Here is a 22,391-nt window from a genome sequence, read left to right as displayed (position 1 = left end):
GGGACTAATTCTAAATTTTTTTGTAGGGCAAATTGGTGCAAAAATTCTAAGTGTGATGATCTGTCGCCCTCTGGTGGTTCAGAGGCAGTACAGCATCCAGAAAACAGCCATCCTTCTATTGTCTCCCCAAACCACTTACTAATCTATTTATATGAAGGTTATGAAAGGAGCGTATGACGCATTTCTAAATCCGTGGGATGCAGCAGGAGAACCGATCTAAAAGTACATACAAGCAAGAAAGAAAAACCACCTGGAGCAGAGGTTGTGAGTACTTTAAATCATCCCGCTTCGTTGGGAAACATGAATGACTGAGTGATCCTAATAGGCTTAATACTCATAGGCGGCACAAAGGGCTCTATTGTTGCCTGCAGATGCCCATCAGTGGTGCAGTCGCTCTTTGAAGCCCCTCCAATCGCTGCGAATAGCGCCACCGACGGAGGGCGGGGTTTGCCCCCCCCCCCTCCGTATCTGCTCGAAGCCCCGCTCTGGCATAGCGTTCTATTGATTTACACGGAGAGAAGCCGAGCGGCGGGTTTCAAGGATCTCGCTGTGGATCGGTTGGATATCTGGGAACCTGAATGATGCGCAGCTGCAGGAGGGCACGGTTCGGACAGGTGTGAGACCTGTGGCGCTCAGAGATGAAGGTCACGCTGATATTTTAACCACGCTGTCATACGACCCCCCCCCCCCAGACCCCCGCCCCCCAGGCCTGGCACGGTGGAGCCCCACATGGATGGATCCTGCTGTAGGAGCTGTACTCATGGAATACAAAGCCTGGCTGAGTCCGCCCCTCTCCGGAAGCCTCTCCGCAGCCCTCTCCTCCTGACACAGCCTCTCCTGGTCCCCCTCGACATGAGGGTCTCTGCTCGGTGATTCGGTGGACCCTGCTTTTATCGGGCTCTTGTTCTTGTACGTAACTCACAGGATTTGTCTGCGCTGTGGGATTCCTTTGTGTCAAAGGGTTTAGCACAGGGTGCGCAAAGGGTGGCGGAGCGGGGGACTTCGTTTGCGCACAGCTGCTGTGTTTTTGTGGCCGGGTCGTGATGGCGGGTAGCCGGCCGGAGGCACAGGACCACCCGCCCGAGAACGGCTTCACCCCGCTGGAGCGCCCGGCGCCCCGGCTGCTGCCGCACATCGACGGGTGTGTGCTGCCATCTCTGGGGGGCTTCGGGAGACACCAGAAGCAGCTAGTGGTCCTGACATGGATACCCGCGCTTTTCATCGGCTTCAGCCAGTTCTCGGATCACTTCTTGCTGGCGCAGCCTAACGGGACGTGCGTGTCTCCCGCGGGTAACCACAGCAACTGGACCGGGCCACCTCTGCTTGCCAGCGGCGCGCCCGCGCTGCAGCTCCGGGCCAACGGCACCGCGGAGGAACCCGGGGACAGCGCCGGGCTGCTGTGCGCCTGCGAGGAGCGGAGGCTGGAGCTGCAAACAGGACTCCTTCAGAATGTGGTTACCAAGGTAACAGATAGATCTACGGTACAGCAGATCCCCTCTGTTCCCCATCATCACTCTCACCATCAGCGAGCATCAGTGCTGAGTGTGGAACAAACAGCTGACTGGCAGCTTACCCACTGACCTCAATATGAGACTCAGCAGCTGAAGGTTAAGAGTGTTAGTCAGGGACTTTAGCACTTAAGCAGCACGATTAATGAAATAAATATTGCAGATTGGTAAAAATAATGACCAAATCAAAACTAACGAGCCATTACTTTGAATGTTATCAAGCATTAGTTCTGGAAATGTACAGAACTTTTTCTTTCTATCTTGTTCCACAAAGTTCACCATGTTTTACTTTTTTCTATGAGAAATCAGCACAAAGCAACACACAGTTATGAAGTGGAATGGAAACAATAAATGCTTTTAAAGTTTTTTTATAGATAAAATTGAAAAAGTGAGGCATGTTTAACACCCTTCACTCTAATACCCCTAAATAAAATCCAGTTCCCCCTATTGTAAATCCACCTTTTTCAGGGGTGCTGTTCTGTAAAATCCTCCAAGCTCTAGTGAACATTGGTTAAGCGACACACCAGACAAGCCAGGGCTGAATTTGTAAAGAAAACAATATCCCGAGCTTTCAACATCTCAGAGAACTCTGACCAAGGAATCATATGAAAACAAAAAGAAAACTCAAATGAAAAGCTACTAAAATATGGTGGTCCACCTAAACTGGCAGGCCAGGCAAGGAGTACATTATTCAGAGGAACAGACAGGAGGCCATGGTAACTCTGGAGGAACTGCAGGTAACCACTGCTCACTAATTGTCCCATTTCCGCCCCCCCTTGCGCAGGGTGGCGGCTCAGCAAGTAGTTTTCTGAATTATTGTTAAACACTTTCCACACACAGCCCAATCTGACTGCAGGGTTACTGATTTCAGAGTTGTACGCAGATAAAGAACGAGTTGTGCCTCCTCATTTGAGTCCTTGGCTGTGTTTCAGATACGGAGAGCTGCAGTGGTGTGTTCACTGACCCATGAGAGGAAAACTATTGATTTCTGTCAGTGAGGACACGCTCACACTTTCCCATGTGTTAGGTTTTTGTTTGTTTGTTTGTTTTTTCATTCACACACACACACATGTTTGTGTTTTCTCATGATTTTATAGACTTTTCTCATGATTTATATATTTCAGAACCACAGAGAAATTCGATAAGGGAGGACTGTTTTGGTTCACACTCTAAGTGTTGCATGTCCTGATGTTTACTTCCCTTTTCCTGGAGGACTTCAAACTGGCTAAAGCTTCTCCTCTCTGTCGTCTGTCTGTGTTTCAGTGGCACCTGGTGTGCGACTCGGCCTGGAAGGTTCACATAGCCAAGTTTTCCTTGCTGGTGGGCTCAATATTTGGCTACCTGGTGATGGGTGTGATGGCTGACTGGTATGCTCCACCTTCTCAGTTTAATTAAGAAGACTTTGACAATAAGATCAATGTCTTGTTTTTCTGGATCCCTTTCCTTTTTTAAAATTATTTTATTTTTAGTCATAAACACAAAGGTACGCTTAAAAAAATCTTTTTTCTTCAGGTAACCAGATTCATTTTCTCCAAACTTCTCAAGTTGTGTCTAGTCCTGAAACAACCTTGTTTTTACAGCACTGATGCTTCTGTACAAAAATAGGTTTCAATGCATAATAAAACTCAGGGAGTTGGCTTTCTAAAACAAGCTGCAACACCTGATTTACACGTGTTTTCCTGCTCACAGGTTGGCAGTGATTCAATTTACACTTGGTTTCGAACTGCATCTCCACATTAATTAATTTGAACAACTCTGTAAAAAGAAGACATGTAGAGAAGGTTGGAAAAGTTCAGATGAAAGCAACAATCAGAACAGCAGGAGACCATCCAATTTTGTTAAAAAAAATAATTTTTCACAATCTGAAATGAACTGAAACTGAACATTTTGTGTTAGGATTACCAAAATTATCTTTGTTTGTTAAATGGCAGAATATTATGAAACATATATTTTTGTCACTTTATTCAAAGTCAGATTTGATGGAACCAGGTGATTACACCTGGAACATTTCAAAATGCCAGCTAATTTTGCTCAAAATCTTCAGGTGTCTGCTAGAAAGCGGGGAGGATAAAGAGGGAATCACAGTCAGTCCAAACACACGTCAAAGTCAACAACAGAAGACTAATGAAGACTAATTTTCAAACTTTAGAATGCTGAGCATGTCGGCTCCTGCAAGATACCTGCTTTAAAGTGCCTGGATTTAACGTTGGCTGTGCACACTGGAGTATACTTAAAGATGTGTTTAAAAAATGCTCACACAGCTGGAAGATATCACAGATGTGTTTTCCTCTAGTCAGCAGAAACAGAGCTCTGTAATACCACCTTCACATCCTTATGTCTGATTTTTGCCAGTTTTCATCTGGGTATGACCACATGCACATGGATACTGGTACAGATGGAAGCAGGCCTGTAATCATGAGCTCATGATCACAGAAACAAAACACAGCTTTTTTTTTTTAGCTTTAACTCAATGCTTTGGATAAATTTAAGGTATTTGACTGAAAAGATCACAGAGTTAGTTTTAATTTCACATTGAACCCATAGAAACTAACCTTGAAGCAAAGTGTGAGTTCACTGTTCTTAGGCCCTCTTCCAGAAGCTTCACGTTATCCTCACATAACTAACTTGGAACAATTTAAAGTGAGGACAAACTCCGAAGAAAAGCTAAACCAGCATTTTTTTCTCTGAGTTACCAGCAGATCTCCGAGTTTCACACTGACCTTGCTGTGCTGGTTCAGGTCTGCAGCCTCAGGGAGAACCTAATCTGGACCGTGGGAGGACATCAGCAACAATGAAAACAATGCAGCAGCTCTGACCTGCTGCCCTAATGACCTCATGCCCCTTTTTGAACCAGCGCACACAGCGATCTCTTTCACCTGATTTCTCCGCACTCTCCCTCACGTTTTAAACTCTTTGCTGCTCCTCTGTCTCTGTTTCCAAGGTTTGGCCGACACCCGGTGTTGATTCTCTCGGCGCTTTTCATGCTGGTGTTCGGCCTGTCTGTCGCCTTCTCTGTAAATGTCACCATGTTCAGCACCTTGCGCTTCTTTGAGGGTTTCTGCTTGGCGGGCCTCGCTCTCTCCCTCTACGTGCTCAGTAAGTACAAGCTTTCGCCTTCTGATTGTTGTCTGCCTGTTGTCCTGCTGCGGTTTGTCTGTCCCAGTTTATGCTTTGGTCAGCTATGAAACCGTGAAGGAGACAAAGGGGGAGAAAAGCTTTAGGAAAGAGACTAAAAACTCTTCTTTATACATCAATAGTTTGTATCCAATCTAGTTTAACAGTGGAACTTCAGTGATGAATGATCCTCTGTGTGAACACAGCACACCCAAGAAACAACTGTTAGGTTTCTCTTTTTCCGGCACTGTAGATGAAGGAGGAAAAGAAAATCAGTAAAAGGTGCAATAGGGCTGGAAAATAAATCAATAACAATTCATTTCGCATGATCAATATCTCTGATAGGATATTCAATAATTTCACTGAACTCTAACCCCGCACCGTACAGCATTCTGGGAGATGTAGGCAGAAGAAAGACTTTAGCTGCGCAATTTTTCACGGCACAGCTAAGCTAGGTGAGTGGCATCAACTACTTCACTTACTCTGTGGTTACCTAGCAACAACTTGCTGGGTAATTAGTGCAGCAACAGTTTAAGGTTTCACCGCCATCCCTCATAACTGCTTAAAAATAAACAATACCGAGGAGTGAAAACTGTGGATAAAACAGGAAATGTCACGTCACCAGTGTGGCAATATTGTGGATATTTAAAACAAAAAACTGTCCAATAATTATGGATTATCGGCTGATATGACATGCTTAGATCGTGATACATTTTTCAGCCATCTTGTCCAGCCCCAAGGGACATTTAATTTAAAGATTTTGGGTAGTTGGACAGAAAATCTTTTGAACCACAACAAATGAAACATTGACCAACATATTCAATATTCGACTTTGGTGATTGCACTCATCAAAATATAACATCTGTTCAGTTGTTGACTGCATAGCGTTTTCTTTATAACTTTGCAATTTTCTGTTTTTATTGCGTAAAGCACTTTGAACCGTCTTGCTGCTTAAATGTGTTATACAAATAAACTTGATTGATTGAAAGTCAGTAATTCCCACACTTAGCATCTGTGATTAGAGCTGCTGAAATTTTTTGAAAACAGGAGTTTCAGTCCCTTCATTTTTGTTCTGGATCTTTACACTTTCATGGCCATGCATGTCCTTTTCCATCGCTTACTGAATTCATGAGGTTTCCAACATATGCCAGGAAAAAAACAAAGATAAGACAAATGTCATTTCCTCTTTTTTTATCTAAAGTGTTTCCTTTTTCTTTTAAATGTTTTGTAAAAGGCACTCCTCAGGGCGTCAAGCTGACACCAAACTGGTGGATGACGTTTTTTTTTTTTCCCCAGACATTGTCCCCTGCCTCCCCCGTCTCACCCTCTGTGGGCCTCTTCTCTCTTTTCAGGCCACTGTGAGATTAGTCACACATGATGCGGGAAGCTCAGGCAGGCTCGAGCTCGGGCAGTGGGGTGTCGTTTTGTCCTCCCTCAGCGGGGTTCCCTGATAAATTTCAAATGACCCCCTTCTACCTAGCAAACAAAATGAGCCGTCTGCAGAGAAACCTGTGAGGACTGGGATTTAATCTGTGATGTAAACATCAGCGAATGAAGTTCGGATAACAGCGGTGTGTGGTATTTAGAGGGAGTCCACAGATAAAGGCTTGTGGGACTTAGAAAGGATCAGTGAGATAAATAAGACAGATTATAAAATAGAAACATTTCCAGTGATGATTAACCATGAAAATGTGGGGCAGAAACTGAATTTCTGTCACCTATGTTCTCAGCTATTTAGATAAGCATCTGAGTTTGCTTTGCGTTTGCGGCTTGAACGCGAGACGTGAATGCACTTTAACGCGCAACAAAAAGGTGTTTATGTGAGATGCTGTTGGTAGGCTGTGTGAGGTGTACATGCATACAGAAGGAGGAACAAAAACAAGCTCTGTTTACACATTATTCACAATATAAAAATAAGATATTTCTCCAACCGTCAAACCCCAATTTTACTGTCATTTTAACACAGTGAACAAATCAGAACCAGAAAAAAAATATTACTTAATATGTGGCTATTTCTGAGTACATTTTCTGCGAACATGTTAGAACTACTTAAAAATCTACATGTCTACAATAATCATAGCTATAAAAATAAATTCAATATTGTTATTTTAATAGTTCAGATCTCTATAAATTATGGAACAATGGCACACAAACATCTTGTGTACATTTTTTTTTTGTCTTAAGTTTGTTGCACAAGTTTGAATCTATTGCATTCTTATTGTGAACACAGATTTTCAGCACAGGAAACATACTTTTAGTCAGTCACTTCAGGAGCTTTAAAATACGCTTTAAAACCAAGCTGCCAGGCGAGTTTGGGATGATTGTCCTCTTGGAACATCCAGGTTTGTCAAAGTTTCAACCGTCAAGTAATTTGTTTCAGATGTAGTGAAACATTTCTTCTTCATTTCCTGCCCACAGTCTCGCATCATAATGCTGCCACGACCATGCAAAAAAGTCACTTTGACACCTTCAAACATTTGTCCAAACAGCTCAATCTTTGTCTCATCTTAGTGTAAAACCTTCCTTTAGAATATTTATATATATATTTTGTTCGTATAAGCAGCTGAAAATTTTAGACAATCCTAAAATTTGCAAGTTCCATATTTTGTGGTCTTTCTGCAGCCGTGATATATTTTCTTTCTGTGATGTTTTGGGTCAGATGTGGACACTGCCAGTACCATAATGATCCCACCTGCACATCAAATCTAGTTTTGCAATGGACAAATTTGAGAATATTATGCTTTAAGATTTATTTTTTTTACCTCAAGGCCATTAAATTCACTTAATTTAATGACTTAATATATTAGCACTAATAATCAATTAGTTTTGTTTGCTTTGATTTTTATCTTCAACAAATGACGTTTGTCCCGCCTGAGCAAACAATCCGTTTGTAGATTCATGTTGTTATCATGATGACGGTCCACGGAACGACTCTGCATAATTAAAAAAAAAAGTACCAAATCTATAAACCCTCTTAAGATGAAAAAATTCCCCACATTAAAGCTTAGACACTATTTAATCCCCCAAAATAGTGTCTAATTTAAATCTCACTGAGCTGCTGATTTAAAAGAAAACCGCCTCTCTGTCATGAAGTTGCACTGTAGCAGATCCTGAAGCACAACAGGGGCACATAAAGCCTGTTATACTGCTGAGCAACAAATACGGAAAGAGGTCACACAGAAAAAATATAGAAATAAACATGTAGGATGGATTTACTGTATTATAGATGAAGGAGGAGTATTTATGTAGCAGAAATAGCTGCTCGCCTCGCGCGCTCTTTTCACCCACTGCTGCCGCTGTAAATTCGGCGCAGAACTTCTGTTTCTAAATCTCCTCTGCTCTCCATTAACCCCCTTCCTCTTCCTCATCCTGTACCAATTTATTACCTCCCACCCCACGTCTCACTCATATTAAATCTCAATGTTTGGTTATCTCTCTGCAGCACACACTGCATAATGAACTCCACTGAAGCAGTCGGACGGAGCCTCAGTTTACTCTATTAAATAATATGTGCTTGTGGTACATCTGCTTATTGAACCATTCCTGCACAGATGGAATATTTGCAATGTTGCGACATTGCAAATATTCCATCAGGATTTTTTGCTGCAACCTTCTCCTTGTTCTTTCTCTCTTTTAGCATGTGCAGCAACGTTCTAACATTCTTAGTTCTAAGATTCAAGGCAGATGGAGTTGTTTCCAAAAGTCACATGTTGAGAAAATGTAAAAATATGATCCCAAAAACTTGAGGTTGAATCTGAAAGATGCATCTTTGTTTTCAGGAACCTGCTTACGGGTGAAAAATATTGGTTTACAATAGAAAAATATGTTCAATAAAATTTGGGTATTTTCTGCAGAAAGACCAAGCTTTATTGCCTCACTGATTCTGCATTTTATAACATTAGGGTGAAAGGCAACAAAGCATGTGATGGAAAAACTAAAAACTAACAAAACAAAAAAACTAAACTCAGGCTACAAATAAATAAAGATCTGACTTGTGCCTTTTTCTTAAAAATTGTCCATAAAGAATAATTATTTTAAATATTCAAAGCAGTTCTGGTTCGCACACAACAGAGGGAATAATTAATCCACGAGGCATCTCCAGAGACCCTTTTACACATAAAATGGGTCAACATCCTGTAAATCAAAAGTACAGTTCTAACTCAAAGAAATTATAGGAAGCGCTTCTGAGGGTGACAAATTTCGACACTGAATCGTAGCATACGTCTGCAATGAAGGTTTAAGTCCTGAAATCAAGAATTGTCCCTCTGCTCTCTGTGTCCTTGCCTTGCCTTGTCCTTGAGAGTTGCAGCTTATGACAAAGGCAAGGAAAGTAGAGCATGTACTAAGGTTGTGTTTCATTGAACTGAGGCGTGTGACTTCTGCTGACTAAGCTGGGTTTAAAGCTGCTGTCATGCTGTGCCCTTGTCGAATTGTCAAACGTTTCCCATCCATTCCTCTCCCTAAAGTCCCTGTCGAGGCTTCAGAAGAGGGTTTCTCCTTTTACTGTTTTATCTTATATAAAAGGTTATTTATATTAAGTGTCACTATTCTCTCTATAAAGAGAGAAGTAAAGAGAAGTAAATTCTCTCACATTAAATTTCTCAAACCAGAGGTTTTGTTCGGCAGTGACTCTTGAAGAAATTATTTTGGGTCCTTTGCTTAAAACCTCAGAGTGATCTTGGACAAGGCCCAGATCATCTACTGTATCACAGACAGGTGAAATGGTGGATACGTCCCTCCCCATTACACGGCATTCCCTGTCTGTAGTTCTATTTTGGACGTGCCGAACATGGAACTTTATGTAACTCTGCGCCTAGAGTTCCTCCCAAAGCTGCAGAGTAAAAAATTAATTTTGAGATTATTGTTTTTCATTTTTGACCTACTGCCCGATTAAACTGAGCATCCCAACAGCACATCTAGGTGCACATTTCTCTGTGACTGAGCTGTTCTGCATTAAGACAAAATAAACCACACAGTGGTTTTCATGAGAACTCATGCTGCCAGAAAGCCAATGGTCCCTTCACTTTGTTACCAGGCCTCGGGCGAGGTTAGAGAGGGAGCAGCAAAACAACACAACGTGGCTCTGTGGTAAAGCTCTCAGCTGTTTGCCTTGAAAGACAAGTCTGGTCATTAGGTCTGTGGTTTTTGTTGTCTTCTCTTTGTCTCTCGCTTTTTCACTCTGGGTTTTTTGTTCTGCAAAGCGTCTGCAAGTTTCACATGTGAAGTCAGAGGAGAAGCTGCTTGGTGAAAGGAGGAGGATGGCGATGGGGGATGGTAGATTTTTGTATTTTTTTTTAAGCGAGTGAGAGCCACTTCAGAGCGGCAGAGGAGAGGGAGGAAGGGGGGAGTGAGGGAGGATCGGCTCCTGGGGGAGTGGTGAGATAATCAGCATAAGAGGAACGGTTCTCACAGTCAGCTTCAACAAAAATAAAGACTCTGACCTGTGCATGTTTGTGTGTGTCTGTGAATAGGTGGGATTCGACACCTCCTCAGAGAACTGGGGAGCATCCTTTGTTTTGCTGCTTTTCCACCCATTAGACGTGATGGTGCTCATTGTTTTGCCAGTACGGCTCTGTTTAAACATGGCTTTATTGTGCGTCCTGGCTTATTCAGATACAAATGAACAGATCTCCATATGGCCATTTACAGATGCCATTCAAATTCTGTTTTCATTCGTTACCTGGTTTATATGCAAATAGACATGGAGCCACGTTGGCTTTCAACAATGCCTGAATAGGTCTGCTGATGTCTTTGTAAGATTGCAAACACTTCAAGTCAACCTCACTGTATTATTATTCAGATGTTAATGTGGTTAGAGTTATTTGATGCATAAGTTTAGCTAAACTTTCTAATTGTTAATCTGATGTAGTTTTACAAACTTGATATGTGTAAAGGAGAATAATGTCATCTTGTTCTTTTGTTTTTTTATATGAGATCATCAAACATTGTAATATCAAACAACCTGAGTGAATAAAAAAATGCAGTTTTCAAAGGATGATTTTACTGAATAAGAGAAAAATATACATCTAAACCATCCTGCCCATATGAGAAGATAATGACTCCCTAGATAAATCATGAATTAACTGTGATTATCCAGATTTCTTCGGTTCCGTTTTACCAGCAACACCCAGGTTTGACAACTGTCAGACCTGCAGACTCAAGAAATTACTTGTTTTCACATCATGAACTGATCTAAATTCAAGAAGAGAAGAGACGCAAAGTTATTGAAACCATTAGTATTGAAAGGATTGCAAAGCAGTTTCTCTTTCCTGAGTTTATATTTGTCTGACATGTTTTTTGAAACGTGACAGATTAGGATATTTGAAATGCATAGTTTTTCTTAGAACTGCAAATGTGACTTCACAGACCTTAGCTAACGAGATGTACGTAATTTTACATCTTTGCTAACAATCATAGTTTCTACATGCCTTACAGTTGATCAAATAGAGGTTTCTCATCACACCTCAAATCTGTTTCTTGGCTCTTCTGTCTGAATAGATTCTGTAGGCGTCGGTCTGCCCCTGGGCATAATTAAGCTGGATTTGACATTATTTTAAGATTCAGGTCCCATCTTCTGAGCCAAATGGAGGTTTGACCTTTAAGCTTTATGTGATAGAGATATAGAAGATTTTTTTTTTTAAAGTTGTTAGCCCATGTTAAGCCTTTAGTTTTTCAGTATTGGATAAAAAAAATGCACCAATCAATCAACCTGCAATCAAAGCTGGCTATTGATCGGAGTTTTACCCCTAATCAGCAATGTTGGAAAAAAAAATCTGATGTTTCGAACATGTTCATCAAATGCATCAAAACTTAAATTTCTGACACTTTTTCTGACATCATCAAGCAGCTTGTTCTTTGGTGCACTCCCTTCTCATTTTAGTAATCTGAAAAAGGTTGGAGACATTTGCACGACTACTACCTCAAGGTGAGATAACAGGGAAACGAATTTCCATAATGCTCTTACTAATTCTAATACTTATTTACATTCCGCCCTCCTTTGCTTCCCTCCCATTTTTCAATTTCTATTCAATCTGTACATGCTACTCAGAGTCCCTCCTTTCTTTATCCTCACACTCCCACAATGGTCACCTTCAGAAACGACGTCACCATATGGACCCAGCCATCTGGAGTGTAAGACGCTGCCGGCAGTAAGAATGGGAACTTGAGCCTCTTCTGGGGAAATGGGAATACTGAAGAGATAAGATACCTAAAAAGCGTTCACTTTGGCAATAAATTGTCAAATAATTTCGAGGATACACTTAAGACCAGCTCACTGCTAGACAAAGACTAATCTTAAACCATTGAATCCTCTGCTTTTAGTGACATATCCTCAATTGCATCCCATTCATACCTGATTAACTCTCCTCTGTGGCTGCCACAACATAATGAGTCTAAATATTCAGATAAAATCTTCCTTTCTTTCTGCTCTGCCTCTTTATTTAGGAATCGAGCTTTGCTTGCCAGGCTGGCGCTTTTCCATGACCATGGTGGCCAGTTTTCTGAAGGTGGGCGGGCAGCTACTGATGCCAGGGGTTGCCACTCTGTGTCGCCATTGGCCGATTGGGGATGACTGGCAGGTGCTGCAGATCGTGATCATCAGCCCTTTTGTTCTGATGCTGCCATACGTCTGGTGAGTCCCACCCTCTGAAGACATCCATCCAGGGTTTCTCACACTGAGCCAGGCAACGGCTTGTACAGTACACACACTACACAGTACGGAGCAGTCAACACCCAAACAAAGCTCTCTTTCTCCTGCTGTTTTCTTCTTCATTCTTTCTGTCTTGCTCTTACAGCACAGTCTGTTCTCCTCTTCTGTCTTTCTGAGGGTGCAAATGCCAAAGCACTGGAGGACATTTATAACCGTTTGGAGCACATATAAATCACTCTTTCATTCCTGTTTAGCACTGGTCCAAAAATGGCAACAAAACACATGGCTTAATTAGAAATAGAGTAATGAGTTTTGGTATTAAGCATTTACAAAATTTGCAAAAAACAAAAATATAACTTCCATAGAGCTCAGGTGTATTCTGGCAAAGGAACACTGTTGCGCCAATAGCCATTCATTAATTGCATTTTAATGTAAAAATTGTTCCCCATGGAACAAAACCAGAAATGTTATTTTATTTAGCAGGTTTTACTTTCTTCTGTTATTTTGGGTCAAATCTTTTCCTAATTCCTGAAAAGAAGGAAGTTAGGTAGCATCAAACTTTCTTCTAAAGTTTTCTCAAAATTCTTATCCCTGCTTTTTTTTTCTCATTAAAAAACATTTTCTGTTGGATTTCTTATGTCTGTTGCAATTTCTAGTGAGCTTTTCATCCCACAGCTTTAGAAATGTCATCTATGGCTGAATAAGTCATACATAAAAGTAGCAACATCAGTTAAACTCCAGGACACGCAACATTTCCAACTCAAATTTTTAGGGTTGTTGTGGTTGTGGCTTGTTTTCTTTCTTCTGATTTAAGAAGTTGTTCTGTGAGCTTCTATTCAGCCCACTCCACAGAAAAGGTTTTTTTAATTGCACAGCTGCTTCTACTTTCTTTCATAGTCCCGGGATCAAATAAATTCCAAAAGAATGAACATAAAAGGATACATTCATTTTTGGTGTTCAGGCAGGAGCTGCACCAGCACATTTCAAAGAGTCTAAGTTTACCCCACATCTTCTAAATCTGCAGGATTTTCCCCGAATCGCTACGCTGGTTGCTGGCCACCCAGCACTACAAACGGTCCAAAGCCATGATGCTGCGCATCGCCAGGAAAAACCAGGTTGACATGACAACGGAGGCCAGTGGAGTTCTTGCAGGTGAAGACAAATTTAGCAGATGAAAGCTCTCAAATCCATTTAACTGCCAAATGTACTTTCGGTTGCTTCACTCAAATCTTTATACAAGTTATTTTACACCATCGCCTTCAGCTTGTGATGCTGCTCTCACTAGCAGATGTACATTTGTTTCCAGATAGTCAAGATTTGTAAGTTTACACTGCCGGTGACAATTAATTTCACAATTTCTGACAAAGTGTCTTGATTTTATCCAAGTAATATGATGAAAACAATCTTTTTCCTTAAACAGACATACATTCATCTCTTGTATAAGTGTAATTTTTTCTCAGTGACCAAGAAGATAGATCAAGACACCGTGGCATGTTAGGTTCTCTGTTCTCAAAAGGACCTTTAGCAAAAGATCCCTTATTACAGCATGAAAGGAAATAAAGATCTCAAGGTGTACATTTCATGTTTCCTACCAGAGCTGGAACAGGAGCTACACAAGAAACCCCAGAGGAGCTGCATTGTCAAGATGATGAGCACCAGGAACCTGTGGAAAAACATTGTGGTGCTATGTGTGAACTCGTAAGTGTGTTGTGGTTGCCTTTGAACACTTCTTTTGCTCATCATAGCCAGCATCCGTTACGTTGACAGCATGAATTACTTCATCCACAGGCAGGCTCAAAGAATGTGGGTCTAAATCCTCTCAGGCCCCGTGGCGGACACACGTCTCCTGTCTACGGCTGCGTTCTCACTTTGTATTTGTGCAGCCTGACAGGTTATGGGATCCACCACTGCTTCGCCCGCAGTATGATGGACCCGGAGGCCCAGCCCACGGCTTTGTGCCACACAGACTACTACACCATGGCTGGCATCGCCGTGGCCACATGCCTGGCTCTTTGCCCTGCAGTGGGACTGATGGGTCGGCGTGGAGGACTGCTCACCTTCATGATCATAACAGCTCTGGCATCCCTACTGCAGCTGGGTCTGCTCAACTGTGAGTACACACTTACCCCTAGACATGGCACTTTGAAGTTGCTTTGGAAACTGTGCTGTTGGCATTGACTTGTTTTGTAGATAAAAGGCAGAACCAGCTGTAATGTGATCAAATCAGATTTCATCAGTCAACAATTGCACTTTTTGTCTGGGAATGAAGATATGCTTTGTAGCATGTCCTCTATTTTTACCAATTTAAATGTCATAGTCCGATTGATGCTCAATAGAAAATTAATCTTGGTGTGGACTGAGGACTTGAAGTACCATAAATCTCTTAAATCTGCGACCAAATTCAAGTTGCACTATTATTGCTTTTAAAAGTTTTATCCAGAACTCATTTGGTGTCACAAAAAATCTCAGCCAGTCATTTGGCAGAACTTACAAGTTACTTTTTGAATTGACTAAGGTACCTTGATGGAAGTACAGGCTACTTCACAGAACCTACAAGTCAAAGTACAGCATTCTGCTGGTACTTACAAGTTACGTTTCAGGGAGTTGCAGGTCACTTCATATGCAAGTTACATCCTGGAATGTGCAAGTTACACTGCCACAACATATGAGTTACTTTGCTGGATATCGCAGACGAGTTTCCAAGAATGAGAATGAGTTACAAGTTGCTTTCTGTGAACTTACATGTATCTTATAATGATAGTTACAAAGTGATTTGTAATGAAGGTTAGTTTCGAAAGTAAAATGAAAGTTTTGGAAAATACCTTGTGGTTTCTGGGAAATAATTGTGGGATTCAAATGGCTCCATTGTGTATTCCTATCGAAGAATATGTTTATGATCAGTTCAGCAAGTAAAAAGTCCTCCAGCTGTAACCCCCCTCCTCCCCCCCAAGTAACAACTTTTTTTATATGTTGCCCATTTTATTTAATTATTTTGTAGTGCAAGCAAAATCAAATTTTAAATTAAGCTAGTTAGCCAGAGATGCTGACATTTACACCTCTAAACTGATCCTTCATAAATTACTTTTTTTGTTGTTGTTTGAACAGGCAATTTTTAGTAGATATTGTATTTCTAGATCACTTAAACACACATGGATAAAATTATCCATATATATTTTTAATAATAAATCTAAGTATTAAATCTTATGTTGGACAGACAGTTGGTTATTCAGCACACCTTGCAGGCAGTTCCTAAGTCATTGGAACAGCACAGACTGCAGTTTAACCATCATTCTGCATTTCTGACCTACATGTGCAGTAGTCATTATTTATTGGTCCTGTTCAGAGTTCTCCTAAGGGCTTTTTTTTTTCCTTGTTTTGAGTCAGCACTGTTCTACCATTTGTGCTTACTAATGAATTGCTCTCCTTTCTTTTCCATTTTTCAATGCCCACTAATGGACTCCAGTAATTGGAAAGTACAGCCTCCGCCATGACACAGGTACAGCTGCTGCTTCAGTTCAATTTTGACCTAGAATGCTTTCCTCATCAGGTCTTTTTTACTTTACTGACATCATCTTACCTTTTTTTTTTTTTTTTGGACAGTTCTACGAGACACACTGAACAGAAAATTCTCAGTGGCCTTCTCCATCATCGGCATGTTCTCTTCTCATGCCGTCAGCACTCTCAGTATTTTCTTTTGTGCTGAAATCACTCCCACTGTCATCAGGTGAGTCGTATCAGAGATGTTTTTTGCTGTTATAGTTTAAACCAACAACATGAATTAATTGCAAGTGGTATAACAGTAAAATTGTATTACATTGTCCTTATCACAGTACATTTTATGAAGAGCAACAGCTCTCTCTTGTGGTGACAAGAAGCAAGTAATATTTGGTGACCTCAAGATATTGTATTTATGACTTTGCACTTTGCATGGATATCGACCTCAGCATGCAGCTTTACTTTGTAGGTAAAATTAGCAAAGATGAAAAAATGTAAACATTTGACATGCTTTACAAAACAAGAGAATCTCAGAAGAGTTTTCAAATGAATTGGAGTTTTTTTTTGCCTCCCCAGTAATTTGTAATCTAAACAACAAATGTAATCTAAACAAAATAGATTACAAATGTTCAGTTCTTGCTCGTCAGGTTGAGATCTGATTTCTATGATTTAAAAAAACAGTTCTCATCTCAGAGCCATATTTTATGGTCATCACAGGAGCCCATTAAGACCTTAAAGTAGTTTGTATGAATGAAATGCTCACAGTATTTAATAAAAATACCAGTTCATTTGTGTCATGCTATTTATTTAACCCTTTTAAATAAGACTGTGGAACATAGTCTAATTGCTTTTACACATTTATTATAAAAGAGGGTTTGGAGATGAACTTCTGCATACTCCTTTATGGGCACTATTTGTAAAGTAAATGCAAATGTCAAGTCCACCGCATCTTACTAAGAGTGTTGGATGCTGCTACTTTAATATGCACATTGTGACCATCATAACAGATTTTTTTATTATTATTATTATAAATATGTCAGCTATGTTTGTTTGAATATAAATTTTGTCTGCTGTTGTATCAGAACATGAGTAGGCCAAGTGAGTTTGATTTTCGCTTTGCACAGGGGTGGAGGTCTGGGCCTCGTCCTGGCTAGTGCAGGCTTCGGGATGCTAACCGCCCCAATCATGGAGCTGCACAACCAAAAGGGCTACTTCCTGCATCACGTGATCTTCGCCTGCTGCACGCTGCTGTGTATCATCTGCCTGCTGCTGCTGCCAGAGCCGCGGGGTCAGCCGCTGCCAGAGAGCCTCGCCGACGGAGAGACCTTCACCCGTCAGACCCTGCTTCATCCTGGGGAGCAGCATCTCCTCCTTGTCAAGTACGAAAGGGACTACTCGCGTGTTCACGACACGCCCTTACATCTCACAGCCACAGGGGGCGCTACGGCAGCAGTAGCCACCGCTCTGGCAGCGGTACCTGCTTCCTATGCTCTCGCAACCGGTGGTGAGGTGATTGGCAACTGTGCCATAGCCAACGGGGTATGAACATCACAGCAATAGTCTTCTACTGTGCAAATAACTGATGCAGCGATAACCAGATCCAAGATGTGATCAAATGTTTTAGGAGAAAAGGAACAAAAGTGTTCGGACAAACCAGATGAACTGCTGTTAAGCTGTAGTGAGGTTTGAGATGATGACAATGTCAGCAAGCCTGTGTAACGTTTAGTGACAATGATTCATTCAGGAGTTGCCAAAAAATATTGTGTGGACCTGGTTTATCTGAAGTCAGAATGTGACGATGGTGATTTTTCTGCACTGCTTAAAGTAAATGAATGCAGGGAAGCAAACCAATGGCAGATTAACTTTGTGACTTCTGTGTTTGTAGATTTGACTTGTTGAAACAGGCCAATTGTGGATCATTTGAGTGGGCCCGAATAGTTCTTGGTGTGGAAAACTATATGGTTCAACTTCTGGTTTTGGTTTTTTGGTGAACTTAGATGTTTAAAGATAACCTAAGCAAATACAAAAAAAGGTGGTTTTCATGTAATAATTTCATTTAGCAAGTGAAAAAAAAGTAAATCAACCCAATTTGGAAAAACCCAACTCTGTGTTGTCCTGCGACAGACTGGCGACCTGTCCAGGGTGTACCCCGCCTCTCACCCAAAACGTTCGCTGAAGATAGGCACCGGCACCCCTCCCAACCTGAGTAGGGACAAGGGTGTACAGAATGGATGTAACATATGTTGGTGTGGAGGAATTTTGGTCCGCATTTCTCTGCAGAATAGCTTTGGTTCATCCAAACTGGATAGTTTTCGATCTTGAGAGGCCTATTTAAAGTCATACCACTGAATCTCAGCTGGATCCCAATCTAGATTTTGAACAGGCCAGTAGAACGCCTTAATTTGTGTTGGCTGAACATCTGTTGCTGACATTAAATGTCAGTATTCATGGTCCCATCAATGCAGTCTGGTGGGATAGTAAAGATGTTTTATTTTGGGAGTATGGGATGGGATTTTGAGGTATTTTTGCTCACCAGTGGGAACTCTTCCATTGGTGTCTCTTTTACTCAGCCTCCTTTTAAATGTTGCATGATGAACACAAAGGTCTGCAGTGCTTCCAGATGTTCTGGGTTCTTTTGTGACCTGGTTGAGCTGCTCTGTGTGATTCTGGTTCACCGATGTTCATTGTTCTCTCCATTTGTGGACAATATGGTTACTTGGTGTCATAAAACCTTAGAAATGGTTTCATCACCCATTCCAAACCCATAGGTGTCAATCTGATCATAAATTTCTGTAGATCAGTTCAATGTGTGTGTTGTTTTTTTTAGATCATTTAACATTTTTCATGCTTTTAAACTTCCCCTAAAGGAATTTCTTGATTCTACTGGTCTGAAGCTAATCAGGCTTGATGAAATTGAACTCAACTTTCAGAAAATGTATTTGATCATAGCGAAGTCATTATTTAAAAAGAAGAAAGGGACCGGTTGCGCCCTAAATATATGAAATAATTTGAAAAGTGTGTTTTACTCAGGTTATCTTTGACGTAAAACTTGTTTTATGGTTTTAGTATAACAAGTGTGACAAACAAAAGCAAAAACAGAAGAAATCTGTAAGGGGGCAAAGAGTTTCTCACATTATTTTGCACTAAATGTCAAAGACACAATCAAGTGTTTGTGAATTTTTAGCCAATATGTTGGAAATATAGGCTTAATCTACTATAATTATTTTTTTTTTTTTTTGCATGAAAGGGCACAAATGGTTTTAATAGTTTTACATGTATGTTTTCTCCCCTTCTCGTGTCCACTAATTGAAGTCCATTTGTGGCACTTTATCCTCAGAGATGCGGTCGGCGTAGATGCCGATTTTTAAATAAAGACTAACACTGTCAGGGGGACATATGACGGCTGTCGGACGTTACAAACAGCCGGAGACCACGGCAGACTTCTACGTGTAGCCTTTTGAGACTTGATGACGAGACAAATCTGAGAGCTGAACGGATATTAGGGCGGTGTACTGCTGTATGTCTAAATGATGTATCTCAGCATTTCATTGGCTTTATCTCATTGGCTCTGTGGTTTTTTTTTTTTTGGTTTTTTTTTACAGATTTAAGATGAGATGTAACTGAAGAAATCCAGTATTTATTTTCTAATGATGCCAAGGGCCAACTTGTTGCTTGAATTACCTCTTTCATTAGCAAATATTTCCGCTCCAATTGTCACTGTTTCTTCTATGTATTTTAGTACTGTTATAATCTTGCCATTTCCATGTTTAACATTAGTCAGAAAGCACAATAAAATACTGTTTTTTTTTTTGTTTGTTTTTTTAATTAAACACGTGTGGCGATTAGAGTACAGCAGTGTAGGTAGAACTGGCCTAGTTGTAACTGTGAACATTTATACTATGTGAATACCGAGTAGGATTTGTACATGTGCCATTCATTCATAATGTATGGATCTTGATCTTCACATGTTTAGAAGCACATCAACTAGATGAACCAGCCTACTATTCCAAACAGTTATTCCAACCATATTAGTCTTGTATGGGTTTACTGGTTTGTATGTTTAACAGGTAAAGCAATGAAAAACAGAAAACAAACACACAAAAAAAACTCAGTCTCTAATGCTGTTTTCTAAGTGTTATTTTTTTAATAAGATGCATTTGTACAAAAAGCCATAGGCCTACATGTTTTGATAATAAACCACTTAATTTATTATGTCAATAAAAGAACAGTGGATGTGACTGCCTCTGTGTCTGTTTTGTTTTGGGAGTTTGGTTGCAGGACAATGAAAAGAATAAGCAGGTGTTGATGTAAGGAAAGTAAATGTCTTAAAGGGGTGACGTGCTTCTAAAAGTTCTCAGGGTGAAGCTCCAGCTCCTTTTTGATCCGGTTTTCCACCAACAAACTCAGGCTGGAGTCTGTCATCGGAAGACTGTAACTCACAAAAACTTGCTTTTTGGTCCTCTTTGCTGTGAAGAAAAAGTAGAAAGATATTTGTTCACTTGGTTCATTAGACAAAACTCACTGGCTAATGTTCAAAAATAATACATGAACTGTGTATGTGAGGGAAGAAAGCATTTGGAAGTTAGAGGGGGTTTTAAAGCAACTTATGCTTAGAGCTGTGGTAATTAAAAACATGACTTAAAAATATGGTGGGAATTTAACCTGAGAAATCAGGTTATACAGTAAGGTATACTCTATAAAATTATTGACATACAAAGGGTTGATCCTAATAAAGACAGGGGATTTTGAGTATTTCTTTGTTGCAACATTGCTTCTGTTGCAATTAATCTTGTACAATTGGAATGCCTGCTTATTGCAAAATGCATTTGTAGTTTGAGCAGCAATGCTTAGTATGCGAGTTGCACAAAAAAGATTGCTAAAGTTACTGAAGTTTAAGGAAACAAAAAATATTAACAATTCATTAATTCAACAAGCAAGGGGTTTGGAAATTTCTTTCAGCATCTTGCGGTCTGCTTTCAGGGTGATATTGATTAAACAATCAGGCCTGGGCATGCTGGCAGTCGTTTTGAATTTTCAAAACTTTAAGACTATTTTGCATACAACTGAATGAATGATCTAAAAGTCTTCTGAAACCTCTTAATTTTTTTTTTTTTTTTTACCAACCTCAGGCTGTTACAATCTTTTTTCTGAAGGCTTCAGACAGCTCTTATGATTTCACTTCCACAGTCAGAAAAACACCAAACTAGTTGGTTTAAACAGGGCAAACCTCCTTCAAAATGATGAGTAATGATGCTGTCAACATGTGCACCTAATTTAATGCTTGTGTGCAATTTTTGCAATATAAAGAGAACAAACAGTGGGTCTTTATTATATCACTCACCAGAAACTGCAATGTTTTTGTTATGCTTTATGCATTTGTTAGTTCATATTATTTACCTGTATTACTTGGATGTCTTAGTGTTAATTTTGATATTTGTTATCTATATGTAACATATGACGGAAAAGCAAAAGCTGGTACTATCACTGCTGTTATACAACAGGCAAACTAGTATTTATTCCTCAGGTTGCATCAGCATCAATGTCAATATCACTTTCAGCTTCGAAAGAACTTGAAACATCAAATGCTGCTAAGCTTAATTTCAACAATTTTCAAAGCACAGTAAAAGGCATTATCAAAATCTGTGCATCCAGCCAAAAATAGCTGAAAAATACAAAATCGTCAGTGCAGATGAAAATCTCGTTTAATCTAATACAAGCTTTAACTCTCAGACTTATTACACCCGAGTACAGAAACATTGTGATAAAACATTAAATTAATACTATACATTACCTAGCCTCTGTGCCAAAGAGTTTGCTGCAGTATTTGACGGATCTCCCATCACCAATGTAGATAACGGCATCGAATCCTGAAAAACCATAAAAAATAAATAAATAAATAAAAAAAACATGAAGTGAACTCGGAAAACATCAATGAGAAGCGGAAACACAGATGCTGAATTAACCCATTTACTCACATATTTGCTGCTCATTGAAACCGCTAGGTTGGATAGAGCAGGAGCCGAACCGACCCAAAGGAAAAAGCCTTCGTTAAACTTCATCACGTGGAAGTGGACGACCTGCTCCAGAATCTTCTCGGAGAAATTATGCACCGAAATTCCCCCGAAGTCCGTACCGTTCAGCATTTCGGTCATTTTGACGCACTTTGTAATGCTAACATTGGAAAATGACGACCCGTGTGAAACAACAGGAGCTACTTCCTGGTTACAGTGGGGAAATGGCAGACCAAACCAATCGATTTTAGATGCAACGGGCTAGCTCCGGTGTTCTGTTACCCATTAATCCGCCCTGCCTTGGGAAAATCTGACGAGGTAGCACATATACTCAGAACACCGGCACAAACTGCAACAAATAAAAATAATTACTTTTGGAAAATATTGCAATGAAATGTTTACCAAATGTTGAATGTGCATACATTACACATTTAGGCAATTAAAAAAATTTTTTTAACTTATGGCCCTTAGTTTGCTTTTGTAGAACATATTTTTTTATTTCAATAACAGCAACAGACCAACCTTTTGGCAACAAAACTAAAAAAGCTTTGCTTTCTTCTTGAAGAAAGTTATATTCCAAAAGTAATGAAATAATTGTTTCCTTTTTAAAGGTTT

The 22,391-nt window shown here is 40.2% G+C and overlaps 2 protein-coding genes across 2 annotated transcripts; one reads left to right on the top strand and one right to left on the bottom strand.

The window, feature by feature from the left end:
- Window positions 1–124: 124 nt before the first annotated feature.
- On the top strand, window positions 125–18,676 carry slc22a23 (solute carrier family 22 member 23). Its single transcript, XM_007570982.2, has 10 exons — window positions 125–1,463; window positions 2,772–2,875; window positions 4,450–4,604; window positions 12,066–12,252; window positions 13,295–13,422; window positions 13,866–13,968; window positions 14,154–14,380; window positions 15,734–15,766; window positions 15,871–15,994; window positions 16,890–18,676. Exons 1-10 carry the CDS (start codon window positions 1,044–1,046, stop codon window positions 17,308–17,310), a joined length of 1,902 nt encoding a protein of 633 aa, XP_007571044.1. The 5' UTR covers window positions 125–1,043; the 3' UTR covers window positions 17,311–18,676.
- Window positions 18,677–19,334: 658 nt separating this feature from the next.
- Window positions 19,335–22,233, bottom strand: psmg4 (proteasome (prosome, macropain) assembly chaperone 4). Its single transcript, XM_007570981.2, has 3 exons — window positions 21,741–22,233; window positions 21,557–21,632; window positions 19,335–20,231 (listed from the first exon to the last, which is right to left on the bottom strand). Exons 1-3 carry the CDS (start codon window positions 21,915–21,917, stop codon window positions 20,110–20,112), a joined length of 375 nt encoding a protein of 124 aa, XP_007571043.1. The 5' UTR covers window positions 21,918–22,233; the 3' UTR covers window positions 19,335–20,109.
- Window positions 22,234–22,391: the final 158 nt, after the last annotated feature.

This window comes from Poecilia formosa, unplaced genomic scaffold (genome assembly GCF_000485575.1).
Source record: "Poecilia formosa unplaced genomic scaffold, Poecilia_formosa-5.1.2 Scaffold271, whole genome shotgun sequence".
NCBI lineage: Eukaryota > Metazoa > Chordata > Actinopteri > Cyprinodontiformes > Poeciliidae > Poecilia > Poecilia formosa.
The sequence above is the reverse complement of the archived record's forward strand: the minus strand, read 5'-3'. Positions and strand labels throughout refer to the sequence as shown.